The 12,488-nt window shown below is 32.9% G+C and overlaps 3 protein-coding genes across 4 annotated transcripts; 2 read left to right on the top strand and 1 right to left on the bottom strand.

The window, feature by feature from the left end:
• The first annotated feature begins 1,154 nt into the window (after positions 1-1,154).
• On the top strand, positions 1,155-2,730 carry LOC131005785 (thioredoxin F, chloroplastic-like). Its single transcript, XM_057932869.1, has 3 exons — positions 1,155-1,569; positions 2,252-2,351; positions 2,431-2,730. The coding sequence occupies exons 1-3, from the start codon at positions 1,292-1,294 to the stop codon at positions 2,563-2,565; spliced, it is 513 nt and encodes a 170-aa protein (XP_057788852.1). The 5' UTR covers positions 1,155-1,291; the 3' UTR covers positions 2,566-2,730.
• A 548-nt stretch (positions 2,731-3,278) lies between these two features.
• Positions 3,279-6,214, top strand: LOC131005783 (uncharacterized). Of its 2 annotated transcripts, none has more exons than XM_057932867.1 (7): positions 3,279-3,429; positions 3,592-3,807; positions 3,920-4,123; positions 4,361-4,438; positions 4,645-4,774; positions 4,853-5,002; positions 5,676-6,214. In XM_057932867.1, exons 2-7 carry the CDS (start codon positions 3,602-3,604, stop codon positions 5,709-5,711), a joined length of 804 nt encoding a protein of 267 aa, XP_057788850.1. In that variant the 5' UTR covers positions 3,279-3,429; positions 3,592-3,601; the 3' UTR covers positions 5,712-6,214. The 2 variants fall into 2 exon arrangements, with proteins under 2 accessions (XP_057788850.1, XP_057788849.1); XM_057932866.1 differs by having other exon boundaries at positions 4,355-4,438.
• Positions 5,641-7,935, bottom strand: LOC131005775 (sabinene synthase 1, chloroplastic-like). Its single transcript, XM_057932855.1, has 7 exons — positions 7,678-7,935; positions 7,335-7,608; positions 6,876-7,263; positions 6,578-6,796; positions 6,370-6,508; positions 6,029-6,280; positions 5,641-5,962 (listed from the first exon to the last, which is right to left on the bottom strand). The coding sequence occupies exons 1-7, from the start codon at positions 7,909-7,911 to the stop codon at positions 5,672-5,674; spliced, it is 1,797 nt and encodes a 598-aa protein (XP_057788838.1). The 5' UTR covers positions 7,912-7,935; the 3' UTR covers positions 5,641-5,671.
• Between the last annotated feature and the right edge of the window lie 4,553 nt (positions 7,936-12,488).

Here is a 12,488-nt window from a genome sequence, read left to right as displayed (position 1 = left end):
CTGAGTAATTTTGGGGATTTTTGTTTTAATTCCTTGTAAAAAAAGTTTAGATCTGATACGTCTGTGAATGATTTTCGTTCTAAGATCTGTTGATTCGGAGATTGAATGTTGAGATTGTTGATTCGAAGGAATTGTTGTATTTTAATTGTAGATTGAATTGATTTGAATAATATTTTGTTGTATTTTTATTGTTGATTTAGAGGAATTGATGTATTTTGATGGTAGATTGAGTTGTTGTATTTTGGTGTTGTACAGCAATTTGATTGAGCTGTATAATTATTTTTTTAATATTTTTAAATTCACAACCAAATTTATGAATTCACAATTTAATGTTCTTGAATTCACGACCATATTTATGAATTCACAACTAGATTTAAGAATTCACAACTAGATTTAAGAATTCACAATCAGGTCGATGAATTCACAACTTAATGTTCTTGAATTCACAACTAGCTCGATGAATTCACAACTTAATATTCTTGAATTTACAACCAAATCTATAAATTCACAATCAAAATAAATTACAGTTTTAATTGTGAATTCAAACTTTAAAAACTCAAATTCACAACTACTTTAATTAACAATCAAAATAAATTCTAATTGTGAATTAAATTCAGGTTGTGAATTCGACTGATTGTGAATTCACAACCAACATAAATCTGGTTGTGAATTAAATTTTGGTTGTGAATTCGTTTGTTGTGAATTCACAACCAAAAAATTCTAGTTGTGAATTAATTTTTTGTTGTGAATTCGACTGGTTGTGAATTAAAATTTGGCTGTGAATTCGACTAGTTGTGAATTCACAAACAAAAAATTCTGGTTGTGAATTCGACTGGTTGTGAATTCTCAATTCACAACCAGTGTGAATTCACAACCAAAAAATTTTGGTTGTGAATTCACACTGGTTGTGAATTGCGGGATTTTTTAAAGGGGTGGTGTAAAGTGGCCATTTTTTTAATTTTTAATGTGGAAGGGTATTTTGGTAACAGTGGCCATTTTTTTATGTTTTTATTTCATAGGCTAGATTTTAATTTTACAATATGAAAGTGGCCATTTTCAAAATCCACTCTAAATATATTATCAAAAAATGAAGTCTAATTTTGAATAAAAATATATTATCAAAGAATCTGAATAAAATTGAGGCTAATTTTGTCATCTCGAGACTCCATAAATCAACGGTCCCGTTTGCTCGCTCAGCAGCACATCACTCTCATCTCTCTCTCTCTCTACAATACATACAGTCTTAGTCTCTCTCTCTCTCTACAATAAAATACGTACAGTCTCAGTCGTGATGGCTCTACAAGTGTGCATTTCAGCTCCAAGGACCTCGATACCGCACAATTCTGTGTCACCGCCGATTCTCGCCGCCGCGAAGCAGTGTCGCCGCGCTGTATGTGCGGATTACCCGCAGCTGAGTGCGAAGAGGGAAAGACGGCTGAGGACGAAGGTCAGCTCGGACTCAGCAGCGGCGGCGGCGGGCCAAGTGACGGAGGTGAATAAGGATACATTTTGGCCGATTGTGAAAGCCGCCGGCGCTAAGATTGTCGTCCTCGATATGTACACTCAGTGGTGAGTTTATCATTCTCTCCTTTTTCGAATTCGAGCTCAAAATTGTGTAAATTTCTGATCGATCCATTATTCACTAAAACAGATTAATTAAGTTCCTAATCAGGAATATTCGAAACTTGAGCCAAATTAAAGTGCCATTAATTTTAGCTAAATATATATAAATGTGTTTTTGCATTGTTTTAGAAAATTGTAGTTGATTATATTAGACTATCATTTAAAGGAATTGTAAAAATTTCACCGAATTATAAAGGAATTGTATCCTGTACAGTACGGCTGTACCTTAATTTTTTCAGTATTTAGCAATTTTATTGCAAATAACGTCGTAACATTAATATTATGTGACAAATTAATCCACATAAGGTCCAATTGAACAATCTAGCAACCAAAAATAATTGGAGGAACATAATTGTAAAAATTGAAAAAGTGATAATTTAATAAATCTGCATTTTAAATCACGTTAAAATTATAATTTCAAAATAATTCATGATTTTATTTGCGAAACTAAACGAGTATATATACTCGTGATTTTGCTATAAATATATAGATCAAACACACCTGCACATAATTTTGTGTTGATGAGATGTAAGATTGACTCGATTAAGCTCGAATCTGTAGCAAACGGAACAAGGTCGAGCACGGTTCGACTCGTTTACAATCCTAACTACGTTTGGGGTGGCTGCAGGTGCGGCCCGTGCAAGGTGATGGCTCCAAAGTTTCAAGAATTGTCTGAAAAGCATGAGGACATTGTGTTCCTTAAACTAGACTGCAACCAAGAAAACAAGGTCCATATATATAGATTACAAAATCATAGGTTAATTTTGCATATGTTTGATTTGAATTAATTAGGGGTTTGTGATGCAGCCATTGGCAAAGGAGCTTGGGATTAAGGTTGTTCCCACATTCAAAATATTGAAGGATGAAAAGGTGATTAAAGAAGTTACAGGAGCTAAATTTGATGATTTAGTTCATGCAATTGAGGCAGCTAGATCTACCTAATAATTAAGCAGTAAATAACCATTCATTTTTCTATTATTTTAGGAGCTATTCCTATTGATGCAATGAAATTATTTCTAGTTAAATCATTTGGCTTGTTGATTTGGAATGAAATGCACGTAAATGTCCCATCCACAATTCTTGATTTTATTTGAATAATTGTAGTTATATTCAGAATTAAAGTAGAATATATAATTGCTTAAAAAAGACACACACCGGCACCGACCGCGGTTCAATTTTTGTTTGCCAAAGTACATAATTTGAAAGTAAAAGTTAGTTACTAACATTGCATTTAATTATTAGTCAAAATTCATTTACAAAAACAAAAAGGCAACAACAAACAGATATAGTCAAACAATAAATTATTTGTATCATATTTTGATTAATTGTGTGGTATTAATCTAAAATTTTTCAATTACAAACTAAATGATGCAAATTAATTTCACTCAAAAACAATATCACTACTTCATTTAAAATTATTCAATATAACTATAAAAATAAAATATTTATATAAATAATTACGTAAAAAAATATAATTCGTTCTCAAAATTTAAACCCAACAACTATTTCAATCCATGATCCAAAATTTACGCCGCAATAAATAAATTTCAAAGCAAAACAACAATATAATATAACCTGATTTTTTTTTTTTTAATAGTGGATACTTATTGTAACAATTTTTGGCCCATAATAAAACTAAACAAACTGAGAGCCCAATTAACTGAAATGAAACGACATAAATCCAAGACAGACAAATAATATCTGCCGCTTCTTCTTCTTCATTTCTCACTGCGGTGATTTTCTTTACTCAACTCTGTTTCTTCTTCATCACAAATCATATGCCAAAAGCTCAACAGCTAACAGCAGGTAAATCACATTTACCTTCAAAATTGTGAAATCGCCTCACTCCTTGAAAATTATACCATGTTTCTCATATCACAAACCTATTCTCGCCAGCAACAATAAATCCAAATAGAGATGTTTTGAATTACACATTGGCCAAATATTAACTTGGAATACATTGCGCAGATATAGAGAGATGGCGAGTAGGAGAGGCACAGGCGAAGAAGAAATCGGAGTTAAGGGAGGAGGAGAGTATGAAGAATCCAGAGCACAAAGAATCAAGGAAAACATGGCGAGAATGAAGAGCCTGGGTATCGCTGCCCTTTCCAACCAGCTCCTCAAGAGTCGCCGCAAAAACAAGCGCCGCGTACCTTCGGATGATCCTCCCCGCCGCTCTTCTAGGTAAATCTCTCGTTTCGGGGAAGGGGATTTTCGATTTTCTGTTTGTTTGTGACTCTGCTTGTGTATGGAAACTAGAAATTTGTTTTGATTTTGTGTCAATGCGATGGATCAGGTTGAATCCTACAGAGGAGCACAAATTGGGTGAGAATCCTGAGATTTACACAGAGAAGCACAAATTGGGTGAGAATCCTGAGATAGATGAGAATCCTGAGATTTACACAGAGGAGCACGAGAAGCTGTTGGGCGACGCCGTGGCTGAGTGGACTCGCCAAGTTAAATACGATCCCTCTCAGGGAAAGCCTTGCCACCAATGCAAGTACGGTACCTCAACATGTTTATGCCTTATTCTTTGAAATACTTACTATAAGATTGTCATTGATGATCACATTTTCATTTTTGGACATGTTTATGCTTTATTCTTTGAAATATTTACTATAAGATTGTCATTGATGACCACATTTTCATTTTTGGACATGTTTATGCTTTATTCTTTGAAATACTTACTACTATAAGATTGTCATTGATGACCACATTTTCATTGTTGCAGAAAAAGGCCTATTGGACTGGTTACCACGTGCAGCAAGTGCTACACCGCCTCGGGCCAGCTTTGTGGAGTTTGCTTATACAGGAGGTTTCTTTTACTTCCATTCTACTACTCTCCTTTTATTGTTTGCTTGATTCAATGATGTAGTATTTGTTTATCATGTTAGACGAATGAATGAATGAATGATGATAAAATTATAACAAAAATAGTACTAAATTGTTTTGCTCATTGCCAGACAAAGCATACTAATTCTTGTTGCATATTTGATCATGTGGTTGTATTCCAAAATTCAGGTACGGGGAGAATTTGGCAGAGGTTAGTTTGAAGCGAGACTGGGTTTGCCCAGTATGTCGTGGAATATGCAATTGCTCTCACTGTAGAAGATACAAAGGGTGGAACCCTGTTGAAATAGACTTCAAGAAGGTAAAGCTGACAAATCTTATGCTGCCTAAGTCTATCTGTTGTAATATGGAATTGAAGTTGACAATATGAAATGTTTAGGCACAGAAGCTTGGATTCAAATCTGTTGCGCATTACCTCATTCACACACGTCGCGGGGGAGCAATTGACGATGCTAAAACTCCATCCGGTGATGAAAACGACGGACCATCTGATGATAGTGGAGATGAGCATGATGAAGACTATGAGAAGGTAGAATGACCTGGCTTCTTAGTCCACCTTTGGAGCTTATATCTGCTGTGTAGGAGGCTATGAAAAGCCCTTTGTTTTTACATGGATTAGTATAGATTTCCATAGATACTATAGTATTAGGCTTGAATACTTGCATCCTAGAATGACAATGCTGCATTTGTTTCCTTGAAGACTATATGATGATCTTAGAAATTCCTCTGCTAGATGAACATCTTTGTTGCTTCTCTTTCGATATTATAAGATGTAGTAATATTTTAATTAATCTACATACGTGTAGGGGATATCAATGTAGCTAGAATAGAAATCTCTAGATTGACCAGAATAAATTGAAAAAATTAGACGACTAAGGTTAAATTTTTACAACTTGGAATAAAAAATGGGCCAAACCGTTGGTGACGGGTGAGTCTTGCTAATCCAACAGATTTATAGGTTGGCCAACGGGTATAAAGGAACTGTATCATGCATTTGCATCCTAATTTTTAAGCAATTTTATCGCAAATGACGACGTAACATGAATATTACGAGGCGAATCAATTCATCGTACTTCAAAAATCAAGTTAGAATTTCAATTTCAAAATAATTCATTACTATTTCATTTTTGATACTAAACGAGTATACTCGTGATTTTACTATTTTAGGGATGCATGGTTGATTGTAATTCCAGTTTATTCAGAGATATGGTTGGAACAGCAGTCCGCCAATCTGTTGATGTATTTCCGAGTGTTGCACGCCGTGGCCATCTCCCTCCAGATATATAAACTGCGCCGCTCTTCCAATGTTAGCTGCAGCCCCAACCAAATCTGCCGGAAATGGACAACCGGCCGCGGTGACCGTGTTCATCTCCTTCCACGCCTCCCTTATCAGAAACCTCAGGTGTTCTTGCGCCTCTTTCTCCGAAGCATTTGTGTCCTTCATGTAACACTGGATTGCTTTCGGCACGTCGCCCCTCTTCAGCTCAAACTAGGTTTAACAAAGAAAATACAAATTATATACTTATCAATTAATGTTGTTAATTAGGTACCTTACCTGTGTAGTCCCAAGATCATCAGCAAACCTTAGAATCATTCCTGATAGGTTAAGTATGTTATGATATTCGTACAAGCTCTCGATGACCTTTTTGTTAGTGCTCGAGTTTGCTAATGTGAAATAAAGTTGGGATATTATTGTAGGAGACGATATTGAAACTTTGGCGTTGTTCAGATATTCTTCCAAGCTTGGTGTGTATCCACTATAGTACCATTGTGCCTCCTTCAAAAATCCTTCAACCAAACTTGACCACTGCCAATAATTTATAAATATAGGAACGATTTCAATTTGTTTCAATAAGTGATTAGCAACAATTAATGTAGAGGAGGAAATGAAGTTACCGATCTTTGTAAATATGGGATACTAATGATATGTCGATCTTTAAGAACATTGTAAGCCAGCTCGGAAACCAAGTTGTAAAGTGCCAAATAACAAACTTGCATGTAATAAGGAAGTTGGCTTATTGATTCAGTATCCCATCTGAAATTTAATCTTAATCAAATCTTGAGTGGATTAAGCTGATGATTAGATATATACATATATACTGACCTTTGAATGGTGTCTGTAAATAGTTGGAGTTCGTCTAATGTACCATATACATCATAAACATCATCTATAACTGTAACCATTGTAATAATAATGGCGGCCATTTTTCTGTGATATCCATATTCATGAGGCTCAAACATCGCAACTGCCCAAAAGTAACATTCCACGATTCTATCTCTCACAAATGGGAGTTTTTCAGCCAAACATGAATTACTCCACCACCTATATAACAAAGAAATAAAGTAGTTAGATCAAGGTGCAAAAAATTATTTGAATAGTTCAATTTTGGAGAGTTTCATACCTTGAGACGTCTTTCAGTTCTTGTTGATATGTTGCTTGAATAATATTGAAGTCGAGTTTGGCGAGCTCGAGAATAATTGGATTCATGTCTGGCCTCCTCGCATAAGCATCTAAGAACCATCTTGCCTCTAGTCCTTGAACCCTCCAGTGAAGAGGAAGATCCAAAGAGTGGCGAATCCAAGATAATAGATCTTCGTCAATTTCATCACCACCTTCCTCAAGTTTCTTTTGCAGACATTTTGTGGAAAATATTCTTGCTAGCTCTAATGTATCTTCACCTTCTCTCAAAAGGAAAGATGCTTCATAAAGTTGTAACATTGCTTTTGTATCTTGACCAAGACTTGCCTTGAAATCATTACCCTTCTTGTTCTTGAAACAATTAAACATTTCTGCGATTAAGATAGAAGAGATTGGATTTAGATTTAATAATAAAAGCGCAATCTATACCAAGTTTGAGCACCTTGTGAAACATTAAAACCATATTGTCTCAGGAGTCTGAATCCAAGAGCTGTCAAATACAAATCTTTTTCCTCTACATCATTATTGTGGAAACCTCTGTGCTCATTATAGATAGAACCTAAGATCTGCTTGATCTCATCCTGAAAAAAAAAAGACAATCCCAGATATTTCAAGTCATGAATCAACTCCAACTGTTGAAGAGCCTCCATTTTATCTTTGAGCAACATCTTCACTTGCATAATCAGCTCTGCTTGCCTATTCAAGTGCCTCTCCTCCTATATATTGTATCAGAAAAGAATGAATATTATTTAGTTATGTGTGAAGTATATATATAAGAATGATACCTTATAGGGAGTGTTGAGAGACTGAATGTAATTGAAATCCCAAAGAGAAGGCTTGTAGTTTCCAGAGCGTCGGATTTGAGGAGCTTCTGCAGCTTGTATGGAGCTGCGGAGGCAAGCAGAAGCAGCGGGTGCGGGTGCTGTACACGCTTTTGATTTTAAAGCTCTACTCTCCAACTTGTGGAGAGAATTTAGTGGCTTGCTAAGGATCACTACGTTCATGCTAATTGTAGACATTTTTATGATCACTTTTATATAATGCTTTTGCTTTCTATATTTCTTGGTTTTGCTTTGTCTTCATATGTATTTATATATATAGATCTTAAACTGTAATGCATGTGTTTTTATGAACTAGATATTTAGACATGGCATTAATTGGTAAATTTCTCTCCTACCCTGTGTGTGAAATTAACTAGTGGACCAACCTACATAAGATTTATTCTTTTAGTAAAACAATCTAACCCATCTCTTGAAAATAGGTTTAATTTCTCAAAAATATTAAAATTGGTGTATATATTGTACAAAATAATTTACTGTGTAACAATAATCTCATTGTTTTGATATCATTAGAAAAGAAAATTCACTCCAAGTCACCATCTTTTTGTCTCACAACTAAGAGGGTGTTTGGCTGAGCTAATAAGTTGTTTTGAAGTTTATCAGCTCCTTCAAAGTGTTTCACAAAATAAGCTCCTAAAAGAGCTTATAAATTGTAAAAATAAGCTCCCCAAAAATAAATTTCTTCTACCCCAACTTATTTTCTCATTATCTTATAAGCAACACCCATTTAAAAAATAAAAAAACTCAACTATAATTTTTTATTTTCATCATATTTCATTCTATTTTTTTTTCATTTAATTTCTTTCTATAACTAAACTTGTAAGCTCTTATAAAACTATATCTTATAAGTTGTTAAAACATTTTATAAACTCCAAAAACTTATAATTAAGCTCTTTAAATTAAATAAGCTGAACCCAAAGTTGACGTCTGATACAACAAATCAATACCCACTATTTTTTTTTTTTGAGAAGAATTAATACCCACTGCTAGAAAATCACGAAGCAAGAATTTTAAATAACGTGCTAGCCATCTTTGCACATGTTATAAATTAAGAATCATACAGTCCTTAAATCGTCAATATTTATAGTGAATTTATCATTATACTGAATAAATTCGATGATAGTTCTAGATTTAAATTTTATGAATGGCAAAAAATTAACTTCTTTGAATTCATCATTTCACGGTTCATCATGTGTTCACAATTCGTATTATATACTAAATATTTTGAAATGGATTTACTGCCTAATCCCACCTTATGTGTATGTCTTTTTTCAAATTTGAAGTTATAATATACTCCATATTTATAATATTTAAAGAAAGTATAGTATTGTTATACTACAAATCTGATGAAGAATAATTAAAAGACCAAATTTTTATCACAAAAACTTGTGTGCATAACACCGTTTATGGGCAAAAATCAATAAAACATGGCAAGATCTGTGGAGAAGATGTGAACAGTACCTAGCTAGGGTTGCAAATCTGATTTTGCATTATTCCTCTGCTTTTATTTTTTTATTTTCTTTAATTTAGGTATAACACCTATAGTATTTTAAACCGGTTTAATATGATTTATAAAAACAGGTGTTATAGCATTACTACAGCACCAAACAAATACTCCATCCGTCCCATTGTAAGTGAGACCTTTTTTTTTGGCACGAGAATTAAGAAAAGTGTATTTTATGTGTAGGTGAAAAAGTAAAAAGGTGTTTGAAGAGAAAAAACTTTTACCCAAAAAGGAAAGAGTCTCACTTACAGTGGGACGCCCAAAATAGAAAGAGTCTCAGATACAGTGGGACGGAGGGAGTACAAGTGTACAACGATAATTAAATATCGATGTCTATTAGCATTTTTATAAAAAAAAAATATCTATAACACCACAACAAACACACCGGTATCGTAATATCACTATAATACTGCAAAAAAGATACCGGTAACATAAAATCGTGTCTTTCAGCATAATTTTTCAATCTATGATATCGGTTTTAGCTACGACATCAGTTTTAACATATAACCGGTTTCTTTTTAGTGGTGTGTATAAGAGTTTTTCTTGTAGTGCAAACAACATATTTATGACTTTTTTAATGTTTGATTTTATCTAGACCTGAATCTTGACTCTATCTTATTTAAATAATTTTCGATCGGATTAATTTGATATTAATGGTGTATGAAATTGAAATAAAAAATAAATAAATAATGTCAATTTATTTCGTGAAAATCATATTTCAAATGTAATATGGAAAGATTCCACAAGCAACCCCTAACATACACTATCGAAATTTATCACGACAGATTGGATGTCGAAATGAAGCGATTTTGGTTTATCATGCATCATGTCGTAATTACTAATTAGGGTGGTTGTGAACTTGTAATGATGTGCCTAGAGAGAGGAGATAGAGAGAAAAAAAAACCCTTAAGCTCTGTTTGCAAAAGATTTGACACATAAAAACCTTTAGTTCAAATTCAATAATATAATTATTAGTTTAATTAAAATCCCAATTTAATAGAATAATAAAAAGTATATTAAAAATTAAAAAATAACCAATTGTAATTAATAATTAAAACTGAAATTGCGCAAAAGAAACACAAATTGAAAATGATGAACACAAAGACAAAAGAAGATAAAAGATACTCCCTCCGTTCATGAAAGAACTTCCTATGAGGGAGTGACACGGGTTTTAATAAAATGTTGTATAGTGTATTGAGAGGGAAGAAAAAGTTGTAAAGTGTATTGGGAATTGTGAAAAAGTATTAATAATTTATTGTGTTGTTTTAATTAATGTTATTTGAGTGGTGGGAATTGTCTTAAAAGGAGAGTATTTTTTAAGTGGTGGGGTATTGTCCCAAAATAGGAAAAAGTAGGAAGTTCTTTCGTGGACGTCCCGAAATAGAAAAATAGGAAGTTCTTTCGTGGACGGAGGGAGTATATAGAAAGGAAAATAAATTTGAAATAGGCAAGGAGGAAAAAAAAAATAGATATTCAAAAATCATGAGAGATTAGATTTTTTTTTTACAAAAAAAACTCCAAATAATCATAGCGTATTCATTTCAAAATAATTATTTATGATTATTACTTTTAATTAGAAATCTTTATAATTTTGAATTTAATTAAAATATTAAATATTTTATTATTGGTCATTATTTGTGTGTATTTCGATTTTTAGAAAGAAATCAATGAAAGGATAAGAGAAAAAGGGAAGCAAAAATTGTCTTGGTACGATTAGTTAAAGCTAATGGTGGGCCCTGAGAGAGAATAAAGCTAATCCTTATTATGATACTACAGAAACTCTCAGCCCCTAGAGCTAAATCTGGAAATATTATTTTGCTGTAGCTGAAACTATTTTGCTATACTTGGTACGAATACGATTATTTAAATCTGGAAATACTATTTTGCTATACAGATACTATACCCCTAAAGCTAAATCTGGAAATCCTACCTGAAATACTATTTTGCTATACTTGGTACGATTGATAATATCCGTCTATAAAAAGAAATTTTATAAGGGTGTATTTGGTTGTAAATTTATCATGGAAAAATAAAGGATAAATAAAATTTAATACTTTAAATTCTTCATTTCTTTTTTCACATTTTCTACTTGACCCCTACTCATTCCTCATTTTCATTACAAATGATGAATAATATTATCACACCATTTTGGAGGGATAATATTATCCCTCCTTTGTAGTATAAATGAGGAATGAGTAGGGGTCAAGTAATTTTGACGACGGTCGCGAAAAAAAAATGGATTTTCGGTAAATAAAAAAATAGTGTATTTTTTTAAAATGACCATTTTACCCCTTCGTGTTTTTGGCCTTGGAAGGCTTTGGAAGCCCTTGGGAGGCTCCTGCCATGTGCGCCACGTGGTCCCTTTGTGTGGTCCGGAATCCGGATTTTAGACCTATATACCATAGGGGAGTGGATATTACATGATCCTCTCTCTCTATATATATATATATAAAGAGAGAGAGAGAGAGAGAAAAAAAAAATATGTGGAAAATATTGAAAAATTAATAAACAAGCCATTAGTTAAGTTTCATGAGAAAATTGGATAAATAATTTGTAGTTGGTGTAAGAAATCAGAAAAATAATTTCATCACTTGATTGCAAAATACTCCCTCCCATCTGATTATATATAGGCCGTTTTGAAACGTTAAATGAAATTAAGTTGAATAATATAAAAGGTCAAAACGTTCTGTATTTCGCATATATAGGTGGGAGTGATAATATTTCGCATGGTAGATAAATTGGAGGACAAACTGAAGAGACGTCATCACAAAGCAACCCTAAGATAGATATCTATATAGTATAATGTTTTGGCAACGTATGAAATAATATAATTAAGGAATTCATATAATGGTAGAGATATTTTTTGTGCATTAGCCAATTAGCTTAGCTAGATAGTTAGATCAAGAACTAATTTCAAGATTAGGCCGGCCGTTTGGTGTAGTTAAGATAATAATTTTGTCGACACGTGATCAATTGAATTGTACGATATAGATTTCACCGAAATAATTTCGGCGCAATAAATATTACCTAGTGTTTAGTAATGTTGAATAACATAAATTTTACTTTGGTAGTAAAATTTTCATTTGAAAATGATGGATAAGAAAATGTAAGATAATATTATCTTTTTCTTCTTTTTTTTTATTATGTGGTTACTTTGTTAGAAATAGATGGATAAACAAATTGAAATGTTGGAAAATATTTTCACACCCTCCCAATAGAATAATACTCCATTATCCAATATTTGTGAGAAAAG

The sequence above is a fragment of the Salvia miltiorrhiza genome, chromosome 1 (assembly GCF_028751815.1).
Source record: "Salvia miltiorrhiza cultivar Shanhuang (shh) chromosome 1, IMPLAD_Smil_shh, whole genome shotgun sequence".
NCBI classification, from domain to species: domain Eukaryota; kingdom Viridiplantae; phylum Streptophyta; class Magnoliopsida; order Lamiales; family Lamiaceae; genus Salvia; species Salvia miltiorrhiza.
This window is presented reverse-complemented; position numbering and strand designations above follow the sequence as displayed.

What these genes read in the sequence shown, in the direction of transcription:
- LOC131005785 (XM_057932869.1), top strand. Translation starts at nt 1,292, where the DNA reads ATGGCTCTACAAGTGTGCATTTCAGCTCCAAGGACCTCGATACCGCAC. An exon ending in CTCGATATGTACACTCAGTG is followed by an intron (nt 1,570 to 2,251) that starts GTGAGTTTATCA and finishes GGGTGGCTGCAG; the next exon opens with GTGCGGCCCGTGCAAGGTGA. An exon ending in ACTGCAACCAAGAAAACAAG is followed by an intron (nt 2,352 to 2,430) that starts GTCCATATATAT and finishes TTTGTGATGCAG; the next exon opens with CCATTGGCAAAGGAGCTTGG.
- LOC131005783 (XM_057932866.1), top strand. Translation starts at nt 3,602, where the DNA reads ATGGCGAGTAGGAGAGGCACAGGCGAAGAAGAAATCGGAGTTAAGGGA. An exon ending in AAGCCTTGCCACCAATGCAA is followed by an intron (nt 4,124 to 4,354) that starts GTACGGTACCTC and finishes TCATTGTTGCAG; the next exon opens with AAAAAGGCCTATTGGACTGG. An exon ending in GGAGTTTGCTTATACAGGAG is followed by an intron (nt 4,439 to 4,644) that starts GTTTCTTTTACT and finishes TCCAAAATTCAG; the next exon opens with GTACGGGGAGAATTTGGCAG.
- LOC131005775 (XM_057932855.1), bottom strand. Translation starts at nt 7,911, where the DNA reads ATGTCTACAATTAGCATGAACGTAGTGATCCTTAGCAAGCCACTAAAT. An exon ending in TGGTTTTAATGTTTCACAAG is followed by an intron (nt 7,264 to 7,334) that starts GTGCTCAAACTT and finishes TCTTAATCGCAG; the next exon opens with AAATGTTTAATTGTTTCAAG. An exon ending in ATGATCTTGGGACTACACAG is followed by an intron (nt 5,963 to 6,028) that starts GTAAGGTACCTA and finishes TGTTAAACCTAG; the next exon opens with TTTGAGCTGAAGAGGGGCGA.